Genomic DNA, 20192 nt, shown 5'->3' with positions numbered 1-20192 from the left:
TAAAAATATCACTGTAATCTTTATGTAACCTAAAAACCACAATGACTAGTCAGATCACAGAACATGGACACGTTTAATTTTGTTAATTTGACAAAAGTTCTACAGAGGAATACATTTCACAAAAGCATGCTTTATATACTTTAAACCCCATAAATGATAAGAATAAAAAAGGACTTACTTATTGCATCTCTATTCTACAAGGCCCAAATGCCAACAATCTTCCACATATTTTGTTTAGGCCTGTTTGTGTTCACTTAAGACATAATGATAAGACTAAAAGTAGTTTATTCAACACTTTTATATGTTCACTTCAGCAGAAGCAGCACTTTTATAGGCTGTGGGTGTGCCCTGACCTAGTTAAGACAAAGATGGATTCCAAGAACAGGAAAAATGTTCAATATGTCCATTACATTTGGCTATCTTCCTTCTTCTGAGTCCTTTAAAGGGAGAATCATAGTTTTATCATAGTCCAAGGAAGTCAAATGTAAGATCCCTTTAGGAACAAAGGAAACCCATAGGCCATGAGTCCTGTTTCAGGAAAATGGCTGCCGTGAGTCTGCCCCCTCTCTCTGTGTCTGTTGAAGGACTTCTGAGCTGTGCCTCTAAAAGCAGCGAGCTCGTGAGCTGCTGCGCGCTGATTGGCTGAGCTGTGTCTCTAATATGAGCGAGCTCGTGAGCTGCTGCGCTCTGATTGGCTGGCTCCTGAGCTACTGTGCTCTGATTGGCTGAGCGCGCTGCTTCTGTTAACCAGCCAATTGCCCGAGTACTGAGCATCAGACATGTCAAACACACAAAAACTTTCATTTGACAAAGAGATCATTTCAACATAAACATAATATTAACCAGGCTTCACTCGTGCTCTAATGAGGTCTACAGAGTGAGGCAAATAAAAATGAGACGGTGTTTCCAAATGTACGTAGTGTAAAGTCCATAAAACAGGCGGTGTAAGAGGATGTGTGTGTGAGAAAACAGCCCGATGGGGTAAACACCATAAACATTGTACCTGCAGTTTAAAGACGCCTCTGTGGAACCATCCTCAGATAAGAACAGCCTATACTGCTGCTTACCTCATGTTTTAAGTACAAACCCGCAGACTTTCGTGTTCTTTGGTTGTTTCAGTTTTCCTCTAAATGTTTTGTTAACGTGACCATCGTAAAAATAAACGGATTTTAATCACAGAACAAAATATTACGCTCCTCGCTGTGTATTTGTTAATCCAGACCGCAGATTCGCCACACAAACATGGACGGGAATTAACGCAAAGTTTCATAAAACTAAAATCACTGAATCAATATTTAACTCGTTTCAGGTTTAACATTCTACGACGTTTCCGCGGCTTCAACGACCAAAAGGCAACGAAACAGTTTGTGTCGAAAGTGCGAGTGTGGTGTGCGGAGGATAAGCCCAGCGGTGTATTGTGGGAGAGACAGAAGCTACAGAGGCACAATATGTGTTCGCCTAAAAGGAGGCACTATTCTTCAAGATAAACCATGTAATGTACGCGGCGAAAGGAGCGTTTTTGTCTTTTCGTCAAATAAAGAAATAGCTCTCTATTGGACGAACCATGTCCAAGCCCGGGGACAGAAACAGACTGAACGAGGACCATGGCAAAAAACAGAGTTCAAGTAAGCCTTTTCCCTTTTCTCCAAACCTTCTGTTTCCGTGACTGGGATGTGTGCTGTTCCACAGCCTGTGATTCTTTTAAACTCATTTAACCCGTGCATGTGCAGTTTAAAGTGCTGTAAACCCGTGTCTTTGCTCTCGGCTCTTTCAGCTCTGAACGGCACAGAGAGCCACGGCTCAGAGAAGCGGAGTCACCACTGGAGAAGTTACAAGTTGATTATTGACCCAGCTCTGAAGAAAGGCTCTCACAAACTCTACCGCTATGATGGACAGACCTTCAGCATGCCTGTAAGAGCAGCATTTACCCCGGACACAGCAGTAACACAGTACACCTCCTCCATGATGAGGGGGCCCCGGGGGGCCCCGCGGGGCCGTGCACCCGGGGGGCCCCGCGGGTGTGGAGCTTTGTCCAGCTCTGAGAATCAGCCTCATAAACACGTTCATGGAGTGTGAGTTCTGACTGGGACCATAACAGCAGTGTCCTCCTCTTTGTCTTTGACACAGAACCCGGGGTTACCTCCTGTGGAGACGGTTCGAGACCCGAGGATCGGTCGCCTCTGGACAAAGTACAAAGAGACGGACTTACCTGTCCCCAAGTTTAAGGTAGAGTCTCGTGAGGCGCAGAGCCATGCTTGTGCCATGTGGGGAACGGGGCTGTCAGATGCTGCAGACACACCCCCTTCATTCATCTGACTCATGTAGAATTCCAAGTATGACACAACAAAAGTCCTGGTTAATGGCCAGAGCAAATGCATCAACGCATGTTTCTTCAGATCATTTCTATCTTGGCTCTGTCACCTGTTCTTCAAACTCAGAGTGACTCTTTCATCTGTTTGTTTTCTAGATCGATGACTCCTACATTGGGCCGGTGCCTCCAAAGGAGGTGACGTTTGCTCGACTGAACGATAATATAAGGGAAGGATTTCTGACCGACATGTGCAAAAAGTTTGGGGAAATTGAGGAGGTTGAGATTCTTTACAACCCTAAAAACAAGAAGCACTTGGGAATTGCCAAAGTTGTTTTTGAATCTGTTAAAGCCGCCAAAGTGGCTGTGCAGACGCTGCACAACACGTCTGTGATGGGAAACATCATCCACGTGGAGCTGGATCCTAAAGGTAAACACTCTGCTCCACTCTAACATCACAGTCACTGCACACGTGTTCTGTCTCGTTTAAAGGCTTTACATTTATGTTTATATCCTGGGAATTAGATAATTGAATTTATTTCAAACTGAATCTGTTCCCACGAGGCCAGAGCAGAGGCCGCTGTGCTGTACTCCCACTGTGCATAATTTCAGACTTGTAAACAAACAGTCTGTCTCCTTTAATACTGTTACTATCAAGATAAATCTCACCTTTGCATTGTGCTAGATGTGAAACTAATGTGACAATATATAAAAATGTTCTTATTTTCAATATTTAATACTTTTTATGATTTACTGACTGTTATTTATAGATTAAATTATGTCTTGTTATTTCAACTGTCATTAAAATGAGGCCAGTGTAATTTTATCATTAATAATGTTCTATATGTTTGTTTGCCTTAAGTTTGTTGTATAATTATATCCAATTCATCTTTATTCATCTTTATTCTGGACTCATGGTCCATTTTTAAAACTGACAAGGACATTAAGGTGTTGTATAATAAGGATAGTAAATAATTTAAACTGATCTTGACTAGAACAGGCCCATTGATTTATCTATAGAGTGAATTAATATTGTTAAGATGCTGTGACATATTTCTTGTTTAATGTTTTTTACTTTAGTTTAATCAGTACAGAATCTCACACAGTTGTTTTTTTTGTTTTTTGTTTTTTTTAGGTGAGAATCGCCTCAGATACTTTCAGCTCCTGATGAACGGCAGCTACACCCCCCGGACTCTGCCTGTGGGCGGTGAGGAGGCTAAAGTCTCCCCTCGAACCCTCGCAGAAGCCATTTTGGTAATTCTTCTATAATGTGAAATGTACATTTTAAGTATGATGAAGAGCAGCAGTTTCCTCTTAAAGTTTTTATTTAAAAACAACAACAACAATGTTTTCTAGTATTTTCTAAGTTAATATTTGAGCTGAGTTTCACCTTAAGTCCACTTTGTCCATGCACCAGGTCAGGCATTATCAACATTATCAATATTATCAACATTATCAATATTATCAATACCATCATTATCATCTGTGGAGATGACACATGAATGCAAACAATATTGTGACTTATTTTATTCTTCCGTCTCTTTTTTTGTGAAGTGCAGTGAGAAGAGTCATTAAAAATGCTGATCTTATTGTCCCTGTGTTTGTGTTTAAGGCTTGTGAGCCCATCCGCAGACTGTCTGAGAGCAGCTCTGCAGGAGGAGCCACCGGAGGAGCCGCCGGAGGAGCCGCCGGAGGAGCCGTACCACCCAGCAACTCCACGACTCCTCTGTCGTCGGAGGGCGGATACTTCAGCCTGAGGCAGGACACGCCGCAGTCCCAGGGGACGCCTCACACCCCCCGTCAGACCAGTACTCCCTTTTCTCAAGACTCTAACTACTCGTCGCGACAGTCCACACCTGCGTACCAGTCCAACCGCGCCGAGAGCTCGGCCAGTTACAAATCCCGCCGACACGAGAGCAAGTTTCAGGACGCCTACAACCGCCGTCCAGAGAGGCCACAGTATCGAAGTAACATGTACCGCAGTTCATCATCAGAACAAGCCCCTTACAAACAGCAGCAGGTCACTCCGCCTGAACCGCCACCTCCGACCCCTTCATACAACTACACGACTCCTACACCACCTACACCCAGCTTCAAGTCAGCCTTTTCCCCCTACCAGACCCCCCTGCCCCCCGCTTTCCCCCCGTCTGAGCCTTTCCATCACCCAGTCCAGAGGGAGTCAGAGTATCTGAGACCACCTCAGCCTCCTCCTGAAGCTCCTTCTGACTTTGTGACGGCCAAAGATCGGCCAGAGACTCCCCCTATACCCGAGCCCCCACCCGAACCTGTCCCGCAACCAACTACCCCACCTCCCCAAACCCCAGAGCGCTGCCCCTCTCCTGGCTCCCCAAACATGGACTCAGAACGAAACAGTCTGGATTCCAGGATTGAGATGCTTCTAAAAAGGACAAAACTGCCTTTCTTAGCGGAGCGAGACTCGGATACAGAGGTGCGGATGGAAGGAAGTCCCATTTCGTCGTCATCCTCTCAGCTGTCCCCGATCCCCCCGTACACAGGCAGCTCTCAGGGCGGTCAGCAGAACTCCCGTCCTTGTAGCACAGGTTTGGAGGACATCAGTCCGACTCCGCTGCCGGACTCTGACGACGACGAGCCCGTCCCGTCGGCCGCCTCCCTCCACAGAAGACTGAGCTCGCCCCTGCGGGACAAGAGGAACAAGAGTGACAAAGATGGACATTATCGAGGCCACACACCTACAGATAAAATGGACACGGTAGGACAACGGCTTTTAAGATTTTTCATACATTTTGCATCAGATCATTAACAGAGTGCTTATACAAAACACACACCCATATAACCCAGTAACACCTCAGTGTTTTTGTTTTGAACACTGCAGTTACACACTGGAAAGAGACAGGAAGTAGAGGCTAGTTTCAGAAGTAGTGAAAGACTTTCTCCTTTTTGAAGTCATTTCTTTGAGAGTTCAACTTCACGCTCGGGTGGTCGATTCAATAAACATTATTTACATATTTATTTCAGCAGCATCTCCCTGCTGTAGCTGAGTGCTGTTTCCTCGTCTGAGCCTTCATAGAGAGGAACAGTTTGCATATTTGTGCCTTGATTTAAACAGTTTCTACCTGGTGTAGCTGAATGCTGTTTCCTTTTTGAGTGTTCATAGAGAAGAACAGTTTGACTGTTTACCCACACTTCCTGGTTTTACACGCTTGACGGCCTGGATTGGTCAAAGCTTCTTTTGTCTCACGTTTCAACTGTACCACAAAGTAAACAGTGCAAACGGGTCATTTGGATAACCGCACCACTCCCATCCATTTGTGCTGCTTGTACTTTCATTTCTGCCGTTAATAATGATGGAAATTTAAAACAAGGCCTGAAAAAAAACAAACTTGTGGCTGTCAGTCATTAAAATTAAATGGACTTTTCTCATGGAGAAACATAATTTTATCTGTTTTACAAGTTTAAAAACATTTTAATATGTCTTTTTAAAGTTCTACTTGTGTTTTTTTGTAGATCATAATAATCATTACATTAATGATGTTTTAATGAGAGTAATGGGCCTTTCACCAGTTTGTGGCACTCAGCCCTAACCAGAATAATAATGATGAGGTTAATATTATTAAAGAAGTTATTAATATTAAACTAGTTCTGTAGCCTTAACTGCCCTGGGTCAGACTGACAGACGTGAGGCTGATGATCTGAGGCTCTGGAGACGTGTTAAATACACCAGGAATAAGGAGGCTGTGATTTTGTAACAGTTTTTATGAGCATTACATCCATAAATCAATCTTCTGCTGCTTCTTCTGCTCTTCTCAGGGCCATCAGTCATCAGGAGAAGACATGGAGATCTCAGACGATGAGATGCCGAGTACGCCCATCACCAGCGGAGACTGCGCCAAAGGCATCGTAGTGAACTCCGCCATGTCACCGATGCAGACGCTGGCTCTGCATCCTCCCGGCTTCCCTCCTCTGCACCAGACGGGCTACGCCATCCCCCACCACCACTACGGACCCCACTCCGGGGTCCCCGCGCACCCGCACCTGACCGACCCTCACGGAGTGCCCCACCACATGCTCCACATGGGCCCCTACGCCCACGGCATGGTGCCCCTCATGCAGATGGAGCTCATGAACTGTTTGCGATGGGAGCAGTGGAGCACTGTCCCCATGTCGTTCCAGATGCAGCAGCAGGTTCTGAGTCGCATGGCTCAAACGAGGGGGCCGTATTCCTACCCGCATTACATGGACGGCTCTTTCGGAGGTCCGTACCCCGCTTTGTCCATGAGCGCGGCCCCGATGAGCGCGGCGGGCGCCCACGGGCAGCAGTGGCAGCATGCCAGCGTACCAAAGTTTAATCCAACTGTTCCTCCTCCTGGATATGATTCTCAAAAAGATGATCCTCATAAAGCCACTGTGGACGGAGTGCTGCTGGTCATAGTCAAAGAGCTGAAGGCCATCATGAAGAGGGACCTCAATCGTAAAATGGTGGAGGTGGTGGCCTTCAGAGCGTTTGACGAGTGGTGGGAAAAGAAGGAGCGCTTGGCTAAGGTAAGTTTATAAAGTGTTTTTAGTGCTGCTGCTATGCTTTTTCAAACGTTTACATGTTCTTCTGCAGGCATCGTTGACACCAGTGAAAGGGGCAGAAGGTAAAGAAGAAGAAACCAAACCTAAACCTAAAGAGATGATGGGCTCCAGTCTGTTGGAAAATTGGAACAAGGGTGAATCTTTAGGTTACGAGGGGATGGGCCTGACCATCGGTCTACGAGGAGCCATCCGTTTGCCGTCTTTCAAAGTGAGATTCAGTATCTTGTTTTGTTTTTAGATCTAAATGCTGTATTTTCACACCTGTGCTGTGGTCTCAGGTGAAAAGAAAAGGTCCTCCTGACGCTGCCGCCGCAGGTGAGAGCAAACGCGCTCGGCCGTCCACTCCAGTCGACGACGAGGATGAAACTAAACCAGTCGATGAAGGGAAACTGGACGGAGACGGCACAGCGGCAAAGAGACGCCATTCTCGACCTCTTGAACTGGACAGTGAAGGGGAGGAGGCGGACACCTCGGAGAAGGAGGAGTCTCTGTCTGATCGAGAGGAAGAGCCAGAAGAACCCGAGCCTAAGCCGGCCTCATCAGACAAAGTACGACTCCAGTATTTATGTTTGTATGTCACATGTTCCACTGTTGTTCTGAGGCGCTGATGTGCTGCTGTCATCATCAGGAGAGTGAAGATGAGAGCGATGAAGATCAGGAGCGAGAGTCGTCCTCGGAGGGAGCCTCCTCAGACTCGTCTGATGAAGGTAATGAAAACATAAAAAGTCATGTAGAGTCACTGGAGTTAGTGTGTGGAAGACGCCTCAGTGTGTAACACATTTCCAAACTGTTGACACTGTGGTGCATTCTACAGCGCCATCTGGTGGTTTAAAAATGAACTGCTCCTTATGCAGAAGCTTGACACAGCGCAGAGCTCTTCATTCATTTGTGCTCAATTCTCAATCATATCCAACAAATGAAAGAACTGACCAAGAAGCTAATGCATCCTTAAGAAAATTAAAGAAAATAACATCCTGAAATAAAACTGAGTGACGCTGAGGTGAAGGTTCAGATCTGACAGAATAACAGTGCAGTGAAACTGTTATGACATCACAGCATTTATGCTCCATTTAAACATCGTCACCGTGACAACAAATACATGTTGTTTCTTAATCACATGTAATTCACATATAAACAAATCTGTTCTAAAGACGAGTTTAGCTCAACACAAACGATGGTCTTTTTACGTCTCACAGACGACGGGCAGTCGGTCGCGTCTAAGGCCAGTTCAGACTCGGAGTCGCAGAGCTCAGACTCGTCCGGATACGAGGTGAGCTCTGAGGAAGAGGAGAGTGAGGAGGAAGAGGATAAAGGGACCGAGGTCGAGGACGGCAGTAGAAACACTTCCTCATCCTCCTCTTCTTCATCAACCTCTTCTGACGATGAGAGCGAGACTAACGAGGCTCCGAGCTTTCCCGTCGGACGGCTCTCAGACGACAGGCCAGATCGTAAAAACAAAGAGGAGCTCACGGCCAAGACCCGCCCGAGACCCCCCAGTCCCACGGAGCCCGAGACCCTCAGACCGCCGTCACCTGCCCCAGGTGAGTGTCCAGGGCAGTGTCCAGGTCAGGTCACTGAGGCTTTTTACATGATTTTAAAAATATATTCACCAATATTTCACTCTTTAGAGAACAAGCGGGATCTAAGTGGTGATGTCACAGCTTTGAAGTCTCGGGAGCTTCAGTCAAACCTCCGGCCCCCCACTCCGACCGGCGTCCTGGACGACAGTGACAACGAGCCCAAAGGTAAAGAACCGGAGGAAGTGGCCTTCACTGATGCTCCACTAACATCTGTAGAGTCAAACTCCTCTGCCCCCAAACCCCTAGCGTCTTTAATGCACCTCCCTCTTCCTCCTCACCCCTCTTTGGAGGGGCGCTCCCTCCTCCACCCGCCCCCCGCTTCACTGCCGGACCTCCCCCAGCGGCCTCGGCTCCCCACAGACGAGGACACCCCGCGTACGCCGGGCAGGGACCTGTTGGAGCAAACTCGGAGTCTGGGCAAGTCCCAGAGCACCGACACTGTGCCCGTCACGCCTGTAGGGGACGCTCCGCTGACCGGCAGCGGGCTGCTGCTTAGCTCCCCTCACGTTCCCGGTAGTCCTTTCTCCTACCCCGCTCAGTCTCCTGTTCTTAGTGCTGGTATCCCCCGAACGCCAGGAAGAGATTTAACTTTCACCCCTGTGTTCCCTGACCCCACAGCGCTAAGCCTCAACAGAAAAACGTCCTCCGCCAGCGTGGACGACGGAGCGGTGTTCAAAGAGCCGCCCGTCAGCGCTTTGCCAAACCAGACCTCTGTTTGTGACGACGTCTCCGCGGCGCTCTCACTGGACGTGCCCGTTCCATCTGACTCTGCATCGTCCAAGAAGAAGACCTCACGAGTCAAGTCCAAGAAGACCCCCGCGGTCTCTGAAGGAGACGAGTCTTTAAAGGTCGTCCCAGAGTCTGTCCCTCAGGACACGTACCTGTCCAGTAAGTCCCCCGAACGTACCACTCTGGACTTTAGGGAAGATGAGGTGGAGCCTCAAACGGTCGTACCTCCTGAGGATGGATTTGTGTCGTATGATGATGAAGAGCGGATAGTGAAGCCCGCTCGGAGGGCGCGCCGGTGCTGGGATGAGCTGCTGCTGGGGAGCCTGTCTCCGGTGACCACGCCCCCTCGCACGTACTTCAAACCGAGGTCAGATTTCGAGGAGATGACCATCCTATACGACATCTGGAACGAAGGCATCGATGAAGAGGATGTGCGACTGTTGAAGATCACCTACGAGAAGATGCTGCAGCAGGACAACGGCAACGACTGGCTCAACGACACTCTGTGGGTCAACCATCCCAATATCCTTTAAGACGCCACGCTGTTATTCACGCTGTTATTCACGCTGTTATTCACGCTGTTATTCACGCTGTTATTCACGCTGTTATTAAAGCACTTCCTGTATTACCACATGATGACATCACAAGGTGGAGCAGTGTCTGTGTAGACCCTCAGTCGTCCAGGTCTGATCCAGAGCAAACAACGAACTTAAATCTGTCAACTGGACAAATCTTGTAGGAGTGAAGTCGTTTCTCTGCTCATCCAGGCAACTTAACCACCAGCATCTGACCAGAACTGAAGAAGAGACTTGGATGAGCAGAGAAACGTCTTCAAGATTTGTCCAGTGACAGATTGAACTTCGTTGTTTGGTAAGGTAACAGTGTTTTCAGTTTGAGAGAAGAACTCCTAACCCTAAATCTGCAGGTTTGTGTGTGTGAATGAAACAAACACGTGTCCAGGTCTGTTTGTGACGAGGACACGTGGTGTAAAATGGCTCCCCCTGGTGGTAGAAGTGTGTCCTGTACGTGACGATGTTTTCAGATTTTAGTCTTGAGACATGTGAGTCTTTTCCTTGACTCCTTTGCACCGACAAATATCCCTGGAGTGAAGAAGAAACGCAGAGATGATGGAATGAGGGATCACATGACCGGCTGTGCACGGAGCGAAGGATACTACAAGATCGACAAGAAGGACAAGATCAAATACCTCCAGAGCACACGGCTGCAGTCAGAGGAGGTTCCAGTCGATACACAGGTAAATTATTTCTGTTTTTGGTTTGTATAATCTGTGTCAGGCAGGACCATTGTTCTTGAATTGATTTGTTCTCGTTGTTTTGAAGGGGATGAGTATTCCTGCTCAGGTCCATGCCTCTACCAGAGCGGGCTCGGAGCGGCGGTCGGAGCAGCGGCGGTTGTTGTCCTCTTTCGCCTGTGACAGTGACTTACTCAAGTTCAACCAGCTCAAGGTTAAAGTCTGCTCTGTGCTGCTCATCTGTGTTAAACTTCAGCTCGATCATGTTGATGCAGCTTTATATCAGATTATTCATGTTTTATGTGCCGTACTTTTACAATCAAACTTAAAACCAACTGTTTTTGTGGCTTTCAGTTCCGTAAGAAAAAGATTAGATTTTGTAAGTCTCACATCCACGACTGGGGCCTGTTTGCTCTGGAGCCGATCGCTGCTGATGAAATGGTCATCGAGTACGTGGGACAAAACATCAGACAGGTGAGAAAATACCTGATATTACACTGCTCCTTTAAGGTCTGTTTGTTTGAATATTACACTGCTCCTTTAAGGTCTGTTTGTTTGAATATTACACTGCTCCTTTAAGGTTTGTTTGTTTGAATATTACGCTGCTCCTTTAAGGTCTGTTCTTTTATCACTGTTTCTCCGTCAGGTCATCGCTGACATGCGAGAGAAGAGATATGAAGAGGAGGGAATCGGCAGCAGTTACATGTTTCGTGTTGATCATGACACGATTATAGATGCAACAAAGTGTGGAAACTTCGCCCGATTTATCAACCACAGCTGTAATGTAAGAAACACAAACGTCCGTTTCACCTTTCTGCTGTTGAAATGTTTCAGGAGATTTTGTAACAATGATCTATCATTTCAGCCGAACTGTTATGCGAAGGTCATCACCGTGGAGTCTCAGAAAAAGATCGTGATCTACTCCAGACAGCCGATTAACGTCAACGAGGAAATCACATACGACTACAAGTTCCCCATCGAGGACGAGAAGATTCCCTGTTTGTGCGGTGCAGAGAACTGTCGGGGAACGCTGAACTGAGTCCAGCCTGGACGCGGCCCCCTGGACGCCCTGGACACGGCCCCCTGGACGCCCTGGACACGGCCCCCTGGACTTTAAGGTCCTGAGTTTTTGAGGAGCGGGGAGAACTGGACCTGGTCTGTCCAGCCCTTCATTAAACTCCTCATTGTTTACACTTAATGGTGCTCTTGAAATGCATAGATTATATAATATATAAATATATGACCATTGACCCATTTCCACAAAGCTCCGCCTCCTTCGCTCAGCGTCAGCACATCCAGTATTTAAGCATGGTTCAGATTCATCCCTTTCTCTTTTTCCATTTAGTCCTATAAGCTCCATCATCACGCGCCCCCCGACCACGCGCCCCCCCCGACCACGCGCCCCCCCCGACCACGCGCCCCCCGACCACGCCCCCCCGACCACGCCCCCTCTGTCGTTGCAGGCCCCTCTGTTGGGCGCCCCTTGGTTGACGCAGGTCCCTCTGTCGGGCCCTTCTGTCGTCGGGGGCCCCTTCAGTCATTGTCAACACAGGCCCTGGCCATTAGCTGCGCAGACCTCTCTGTTGGGTCCCCCGCTCTCGGGGGCCCCCTGCCCCCGCAGGCCCCCCGTCATCGCAGGACCCCCGCGGGCCCCTGCCCGTTCTTTAGCTGCACAAACACTTGTTCTGTGGTGGATCAGACTCTGTGGTTTTGGTTTTTGAGGTTTTGGTCCATCAGAGTTTTATTCTGTCTCTTCTACCTCTTATAAAACTCAAACTGATGCCCTCGTCGTCCTCGTCCTGCCAATCAGATTTGGACTTTTGGGTCATGTGGTCACCAGCTCACAGCCAATCATGCAGCTTCCTCAGTTTATGCAAAAACGACAGGCCCACGTCATGTCGAGGTTCAGTGTTTTCTGCTCGTGTCTGTGGCTTTAAACTGTGTGAGTGAGAGTATTTATGACCTGAATGAGAGAATACTGCCCCCTTCAGGCCACAGTGTAGAACCATGAACATAAATAGAATGACCTGATGTAGATGAAAATATCTGTAAAACAGACCTGGAGACGATGTGCCATGTACACTGTTCTGCATGTGTCCATCCCTCTGTCGTTCACAGCTCCTCCTCTTTTCCCCGAGCTCCTCCTCTTTTCCCCGAGCGCCTCCTCCTCTTTTCCCCGAGCGCCTCCTCCTCTTTTCCCCGAGCGCCTCCTCCTCTTTTCCCCGAGCGCCTCCTCCTCTTTTCCCCGAGCGCCTCCTCCTCTTTTCCCCGAGCGCCTCCTCCTCTTTTCCCCGAGCGCCTCCTCCTCTTTTCCCCGAGCGCCTCCTCCTCTTTTCCCCGAGCGCCTCCTCCTCTTTTCCCCGAGCGCCTCCTCCTCTTTTCCCCGAGCGCCTCCTCCTCTTTTCCCCGAGCGCCGCCTCCTCTTTTCCCCGAGCGCCTCCTCCTCTTTTCCCCGAGCGCCTCCTCCTCTTTTCCCCGAGCGCCTCCTCCTCTTTTCCCCGAGCGCCTCCTCCTCTTTTCCCCGAGCGCCTCCTCCTCTTTTCCCCGAGCGCCTCCTCCTCTTTTCCCCGAGCGCCTCCTCCTCTTTTCCCCGAGCGCCTCCTCTTTTCTGAATGCACTTGTGCTTTGAACCCTCTTTAGACCAAGTCACGGCTCAACATCGGCTTTGCCTTCTCCCATGTTTATATTTTCCCGTGTTTATATTGTGTAAATTACTTGTATAGAAGATATAAATGGTTTTTTTATCTTCCTAGAATTCAGAATTTTTAAGCCTCTTTTAAAAAAAAAAAAACTGCGTATATAAAATATTTTCAGGGAACTGTGAAAGGAATCTTGAGGGTTTGAACCAGGACGGAGCCTCCACTTCCCTTTGAGAGATTGTTTCTTGTAGAAACGTCTTCTGCCGATTTGCTCTGTAATTCTAACGTGTAAATACTGTAACTGTGAATATGATATAAATATATATATTTTTTTGTTTTTGGTAAATGCCACAGGAGCAGCTCTGATCTTTGTGACATAATGAGGCGTAAAGAGCAGCACATTCAGCTTGTGTCAAGCTTTGGTTTTTATTTTCAGTTGTAAATTCTATGAACATTCGTTTGCAGTGTGAAGTTTAAAGAAGCAAAAGATCAGAACTGGCCCGAGACGAGGCCTGAGTCTATTTATTACAACTAACAAATGTATGAAAATAAAACTGTTTTGAAGCAACAACTGTGTCAGTCTCAAACACACACATGTATACACACATACACACACACATGTATACAGACACACATATACACACACACATACACACATACACACACACATGTATACAGACACATGTACACACACACACATGTATACACACACATGTACACACACACACACCCCTGTATACATACACACACACACACACACACACACTGAAGCTGTGGCTCTGGAGCTTCTGTTTCTTGACTCAGATGCTCAAAGTGACAGTGACTTTAAAAAGACACAACAAACAGAAAATTTAAATGAAATAAAGTCACAAACATGTGTAAAATAAAGATTTACCACATTTTATCAGGAAAAAGGAACAAGAGAAACTACAGAAATACCACAGGCTCAAAGAAGATCTGGAGAAGGTCTGGAAGGTGAAGGCCTCAGTGGAGCCTGTGGTCAGTGGAGCCCGTGGTCAGTGGAGCCCGTGGTCAGTGGAGCCTGTGGTCAGTGGAGCCCGTGGTCAGTGGAGCCTGTGGTCAGTGGAGCCTGTGGTCAGTGGAGCCTGTGGTCAGTGGACACTCGGAGCAGTGTCCCCCAAACTGGAGGAGCAGCAGCAGATCCAGGAAAAACACCAGACAACTCAGTCCAGAAAAGTGCAGGAGCAGCAAAGATACAGTGGAACCTTCAAGCTCCCGGGCCTTTGGGAGAGGACCCGAGCTCCCGGGCCCCCGGACCCGAGCTCCCGGGCCCCTGGTGGAGGACCTGAGCTTGGACAAAGGATGAGACGACCCGCGGAGGCTGAGGATGTGAATATTTTATTTGTGCATTGTTTTTAGTTGTAGTGATGTTTACTGAGGTCAAAGTGGCAAAAACACTAAAGTCCAACTCCATGTGCCACTGGTTTGTACAGGACGTAAAATATGAAAGAAAACACATCAAGAGTGTCCAGTTACGTAAGGCCCCACCGCCGCGTTTGTAAAGGCCCCACCGCCGTGTTCATAACCGCATCAGGACAAAAGGCTTCACAGTTTTGTTTTCACATCTCCAGTGTTTGTTTTGTTCTAAAATGCTCGACTGAGGAGCCCTAATAAAACAAAGTGAAAGAGCATCAGTCCCACAGAGGGGGGCCCCGCTCGCCCCGCGGCCCCCGGGAGCAGCCGTGCGTCCCTGGAGGCAGAGACCTCGCGGCTGAAGACCGGGTGGATGTGTCTGAAGTTGTTCTGAAGAGGCGTGACCTGCTCTGCGTCTTCCTCTGTGGAGAAAATCTGGGACGTGAACTGAGCGAGCTGCAAAGAGAGAAAGAAAAACTCAGGAGAAATTTGAACTGAAGAATTTTATACAAAGTATTTTCAAACATGTTGGTTCTTTACATCAACAAAAACACTACATTTGATTTTGAAAACAAAAAGTGAAAGTGAAATGATTTTATTTAAGGTGCAGGATGTAAATTAGTGGAAGGTCAAGTCTGTGCTGACCTGGTTTAAGAGGTGACCTTTAGGTGCAGTGACCTTTAGGTGCAGTGACCTTTAGGTGCAGTGGACAGACTTTTGTGCCTGACTCTTGAGGCAGGACTCATCATGTCATGATCATGTTTTTTTACAGACATTACGTTTATCGGGGGATTTTATTTCTCACACGTTTGATAATCTGTGACTTTTCTCTGACATGTTTCATGTGAAAACTCTGCTCTCAAAACTCATCCGTCCATGTTGTTCCTCTTCTCCGGGTCGCGGAGGCATCAGTCTAAGCAGGGACTCCCAGACTTCCCTCACCCCAGACACTTCCTCCAGCTCCTCTGGTGGGACCCCAAGGCGTTCCCAGGCCAGAGAGACATAGTTCCTCCCGGTGGGACACGAACACCTCCTTAGGGAGGTGTCCTGAGCAGATGCCCGAGCCTCATCTGCTCTTCTTGACGTGTAGGAGCAGCGGCTCTACTCCGAGCTCCTCCCGTGTGACTGAGCTCCTCATTCTATCTCTAAGGGAGCGCCTGGCCAACCTGCGGAGAAAACCCATTTCAGCCGCTCGTATTCGCGACCTTGTCCTTTCGGTTGTGACTCAGAGCTCATGACCAGAGGTGAGGGCAGAACGTAGATTGAGATCGAGAACTTTGCCTTTGGAGTCAGATCCATTTTTACCACAACAGACGATACAGTGACCGGTCAATCCCCCGCTCCATCCTCCCCTCACTCGAGGACAGGACCCTGAGATACTTGAACCTCCACCTGAGGCAGAGACTCTCCTCCACCTGCAGAGGGCGCCTCCTTTTTCTGGTGGAAAACCATGGGCTTGGATTTGGAGGAGCTGATTCTCATCCTGGCCACTTCACACTCAGCAGCAAACTGCCCCAGTGCTGCAGGTCCTGACTCCAGGCCCCTGAACTGGAGCCCTCTGGCCCCTGAACTGGACCCCTCTGGCCCCTGAACTGGACCCCTCTGGCCCCTGAACTGGACCCCTCTGGCCCCTGAACTGGACCCCTCTGGCCCCTGGCTGCACCTAGAAATTCTGTCCATAAATAAACGAACAGAACCAGTGACAAAGGGCAGCCCTGAGTCCAACATGCCCCAGGAACAGGTCTGACCCACTGCAGAGACACAGCTCCTTCTCCGCACACTGTAGTTAAAACACACCGTCCTGTCCCCTTCTTATACAGAGGGACCACCCCGGTCTGCCCGTCCAGAGGCACCGTCCCCGACCACCACCCGACGTGTCAGTCAAGACCCACAACATTCTGAGATTTAAGATACTCAGGACAAATCTCATCCACCCTACGGGGCCTTGCTCACCAACCACCTTCAGCCAGACGAGTCCACCTCCAGGTCCGACTTCTCCTCGGAAGATGATGGGATTGAGGAGATCCTTTAAGTATTCCACCGATCGACTACATCCCCAGCTGAGGTCGACACAGCAGTGAGAGACCTGTCCTCCGTGGGGTGAGGTGGAAACTTGGGTATTTATGTTGTTAAAATTGCATTTCACGTTTTTTTACATTGTTTTTATTTTATTTCCTTTTTTTACTTAACCAGTAAAGTCCCATTGAGATTATTGTGCATCTCTACCACTGATCTGTTCTTTTTTTTAAATCTCTCGACTGTGTCTGACTTTCACAATAACTTTACCAACATAAAAACCAAAACAAAAGAAGAAAACTAATAAAACGATGATTTGGACGTGCTCTACACTGACCTGAGTCCAGGAGATGTAGACGGGGACCTCGTACACCGTCCAGAGCACGGCCTGAGAGCACGGCGGAGTGGTCAGACTGCCGTGGTATCTGTAATACTGACTCAGGTTGTGCCTTGGCAGGAGGTTCATCAGGGGAAAGGGCTTCACTTTAGCCTCTTGTCCTTTTGGAAACAGAACATAAACAGTACAGACTCCACCCTCCACCCACCTGTGAACTTACCTTTGTGAGCCACGGACGAGAGCTTCTGTGAGATGGAGCTGAAGTGCACGTTGTCTGCATACACCACCTGGAACGTGACGGAGGCGTTATGGACCTGTAGTTCAACATGACGTCATTTACTATAAACAATGGACCGAGTTTGTGGATTTTATTCTGTGTAAAAGGTTCATTTAGGCTGAAGTTTTGTCTCAGTTTTACAGACAAACTTAAAACAGAACAGGGCATTTCACTCCACACTGCTCTGGATTAGACAGAGTCAAGGTAGTGTCCTGTGGCCTCACTGTGGCCTCACTGTGGCCTCACTGTGGCCTCACTGTGGCCTCACTGTGGCCTCACTGTGGCCTCACTGTGGCCTCACTGTGGCCTCACTGTGGCCTCACTGTGGCCTCACTCTGGCCTCACTCTGGCCTCACTCTGGCCCCTCGTTTTCCCTGTGGCCTCGTGCTAATCAGACACAGAATGAGGTCAAACGTGCTGCTGATCTTAAACTGTGACTTATGTTTGTAAAAAAACACTGACGTCGATGAAGATGCCCAGGACGGCCAGCCCCGTGGGGTCGTCCAGCGCCGCGGACACGTTTGGGTGGGTGGACTTCATGTTGACCACGTGCATCTGAGAGAGAGCAGAGTGAGTGGACCCGCAGCGGTCACTGTCTGCGTGGGCGTAGCTCCGTCTACTGACCCTACTGTACCTCCATCGGGAATCTGCGGGAGTCCAGCGTGTGCTCGGAGCCGTTTGTGGACGGGCTGCCCCAGTGGAAGTGCAGCTGGAGAGTGTGGTACTGACCGGGGAGTCCGCCCCCGCTCACGGACATCCCACTGCCCACGGACAGCACCACTGACCCATCGCAAAAGAAAAAGAAAATCTGTCACTGGACGAAACGTCATAGGAGTGAAGACGTTTGGCTCGATAAATGTCCATGTACATAAACTTAAACTGACCTGAATGTCCATCGTTCTGCAGCGTCCAGTGTCCCCCCTGCACCTCCTCGAAGCCGTCCAGCGTCAGAGCGTCCAAGGAGGAGTCCCGGCTCATGTGGAGGTCCAGGTCGATGGGTGAGTGATGCTCATCGAGTAACGGGTGACAGGAGTGAAACAAGTCACCCCAGGCGTAAGGGTCTAAACACAAGAACCGTTTATGACCAGTCCCCCGTGTGTGTGTGTGTGTGTGTGTTTGTGTGTGTGCACCGTACGGACACACAACCACCGTTTATGTGCAGAACTGTCCCCTGTGTGTGTGAACCTAACATTTGTCTCAACACTAAAGTGAAGTCATCAAACAAGGGACAATTGTGTTAAGTGGGACCTCATTTGCATTTTCTCTCCATTGTAACGGAGCCTCGACAGAGAAACTCTTTTAGCAGCAATAAAAACTCGACAGCTCGAAACACGAGAACACACACATAGAGATGTACACTCAGAATATACTTATATACACATCCACACAGGACTCACCGCAGTACGGCTCGTCGTAGCAGTAATCGTCTGAAAGTGAAGTAACAGTCACTTTTCTGATAAAGTCGTGACATAAAAACAGCACAAAACTCACCTGCTTCAACGAATGAAAGAGCGAGCAGGAGGAGGACGGCCGCCCGACGCTTCATCTTCACAAACGCACAGTTAAACACGTGAGACCGGTGGACCGGTGGACCGCTGGGTCAGTGGACCAGTGGGCCAGACAGATGAACTTAAATGGGACGCAGGTAAAGTCCGGTTTTATTTGGTCCGGGTCTGACCGCTGAACCGGTCATTACCAGTGGTCTTCAGTGATCAACAGGCTCATTGATACAAGGACAGCTCCCGCGCCCCCCCCCCCCTGCCCCCCCGAGCCCCCCCCCCCCCGCCCCATCCAGCCCCCCCTCCTCCTCCACCCTCCTCCACCCTCCTCCTCCGCCTCTGCTGCAGCACGACGTCAAAGGACTAGTAACAAGCAGCATTCATCCTGAGTCTGAGGAGCAGCTCCAAAACCACAGCCTCATTTATGAGAGTTTTTATTCTGAAACTGAAACACCTGAAGTTTAAAACACGGAACCTTTAAAGTCTGTGGTCCTGTCTCTGGTTCTGTCTCTGGTTCTGTCTCTGGTTCTGTCTCTGGTTCTGTCTCTGGTTCTGTCCCTGGTTCTGTCTCTGGTTCTGTCTCTGGTTCTGTCTCTGGTTCTGTCTCTGGTTCTGTCTCTGGTTCTGGCTCTGGTTCTGTCTCTGGTTCTGTCTCTGGTTCTGTCTCTGGTTCTGTCCCTGGTTCAGTCTCTGGTTCTGTCCCTGGTTCTGTCTCTGGTTCTGTCTCTGGTTCTGTCTCTGGTTCTGTCTCTGGTTCAGTCTCTGGTTCTGTCTCTGGTTCTGTCTCTGGTTCTGTCTCTGGTCCTGTCCCTGGTTCTGTCTCTGGTTCTGTCTCTGTCTCTGGTTCAGTCTCTGGTTCTGTCCCTGGTTCTGTCCCTGGTTCTGTCTCTGGTTCTGTCCCTGGTTCTGTCCCTGGTCCTGTCCCTGGTCCTGTCCCTGGTTCTGTCTCTGGTTCTGTCCCTGGTTCTGTCTCTGGTTCAGTCTCTGGTTCTGTCCCTGGTTCTGTCTCTGTCTCTGGTTCTGTCCCTGGTCCTGTCTCTGGTTCTGTCCCTGGTTCTGTCCCTGGTTCTGTCCCTGGTTCTGTCTCTGGTTCTGTCCCTGGTTCTGTAGTTCGTTCTGTAGTTCGTTCTGTGGTCGTTCATTTGTGAACAATGGGTCCTTTCTGTTGGTTTGGCGCCGTCTCCAGTCTCCGCCGCCGCTCTATATCTTCTTACTTAAATAATCTTCTTCTTTAGGTTAAAGTGGATTTGTCCAGCCGCCCGTGACCTGTGGGACTTTCCCGTTTCGCACCTGAAGCCCCTGGCATTTGGTGTGAGGATTCCCCTCGACACAAACTGACCCGACACAAACTGACCCGTCCAGTGACGCAGGCCTCGTCGTACGGTTCAGGTTATTTGAGTTTCCAGACGTTGGATTTATCAAAGCCAAAGTTTTATATTAAACGCTCAAAGATCAGAGAGTTTTAAAATGGGACGTGTGACGACGCACGAGAAGAAAAAGTCTGAACAAACATGACAAAAAAACACATCACAAAGACCCAAAATCACGACACTGGTGTCAACAGAGCGTCACACACAGGTGGAGGTGGGGGCAGGTGGGGGCAGGTGGAGGTGGGGGCACATTC

General features: G+C 48.9%; 2 protein-coding genes across 2 annotated transcripts; one reads left to right on the top strand and one right to left on the bottom strand.

Moving 5' to 3' along the window:
- Positions 1–1386: 1386 nt before the first annotated feature.
- On the top strand, positions 1387–11527 carry setd1ba (SET domain containing 1B, histone lysine methyltransferase a). The gene is made up of 17 exons (XM_033989382.2): positions 1387–1625; positions 1775–1911; positions 2128–2226; positions 2468–2738; positions 3444–3562; positions 3921–5039; positions 6098–6829; positions 6897–7073; positions 7144–7413; positions 7494–7572; positions 8062–8406; positions 8494–9696; positions 10263–10429; positions 10515–10640; positions 10781–10900; positions 11073–11210; positions 11292–11527. Exons 1-17 carry the CDS (start codon positions 1565–1567, stop codon positions 11463–11465), a joined length of 5337 nt encoding a protein of 1778 aa, XP_033845273.1. The 5' UTR covers positions 1387–1564; the 3' UTR covers positions 11466–11527.
- A 2882-nt stretch (positions 11528–14409) lies between these two features.
- car15 (carbonic anhydrase 15) lies at positions 14410–18681 on the bottom strand. Its single transcript, XM_055231412.1, has 8 exons — positions 18561–18681; positions 18467–18496; positions 17954–18130; positions 17704–17849; positions 17532–17624; positions 17013–17079; positions 16793–16953; positions 14410–14895 (listed from the first exon to the last, which is right to left on the bottom strand). Exons 1-8 carry the CDS (start codon positions 18613–18615, stop codon positions 14671–14673), a joined length of 954 nt encoding a protein of 317 aa, XP_055087387.1. The 5' UTR covers positions 18616–18681; the 3' UTR covers positions 14410–14670.
- Positions 18682–20192: the final 1511 nt, after the last annotated feature.

Source organism: Periophthalmus magnuspinnatus, chromosome 23 (assembly GCF_009829125.3).
Source record: "Periophthalmus magnuspinnatus isolate fPerMag1 chromosome 23, fPerMag1.2.pri, whole genome shotgun sequence".
Lineage (NCBI taxonomy): Eukaryota > Metazoa > Chordata > Actinopteri > Gobiiformes > Gobiidae > Periophthalmus > Periophthalmus magnuspinnatus.
The sequence above is the reverse complement of the archived record's forward strand: the minus strand, read 5'-3'. Positions and strand labels throughout refer to the sequence as shown.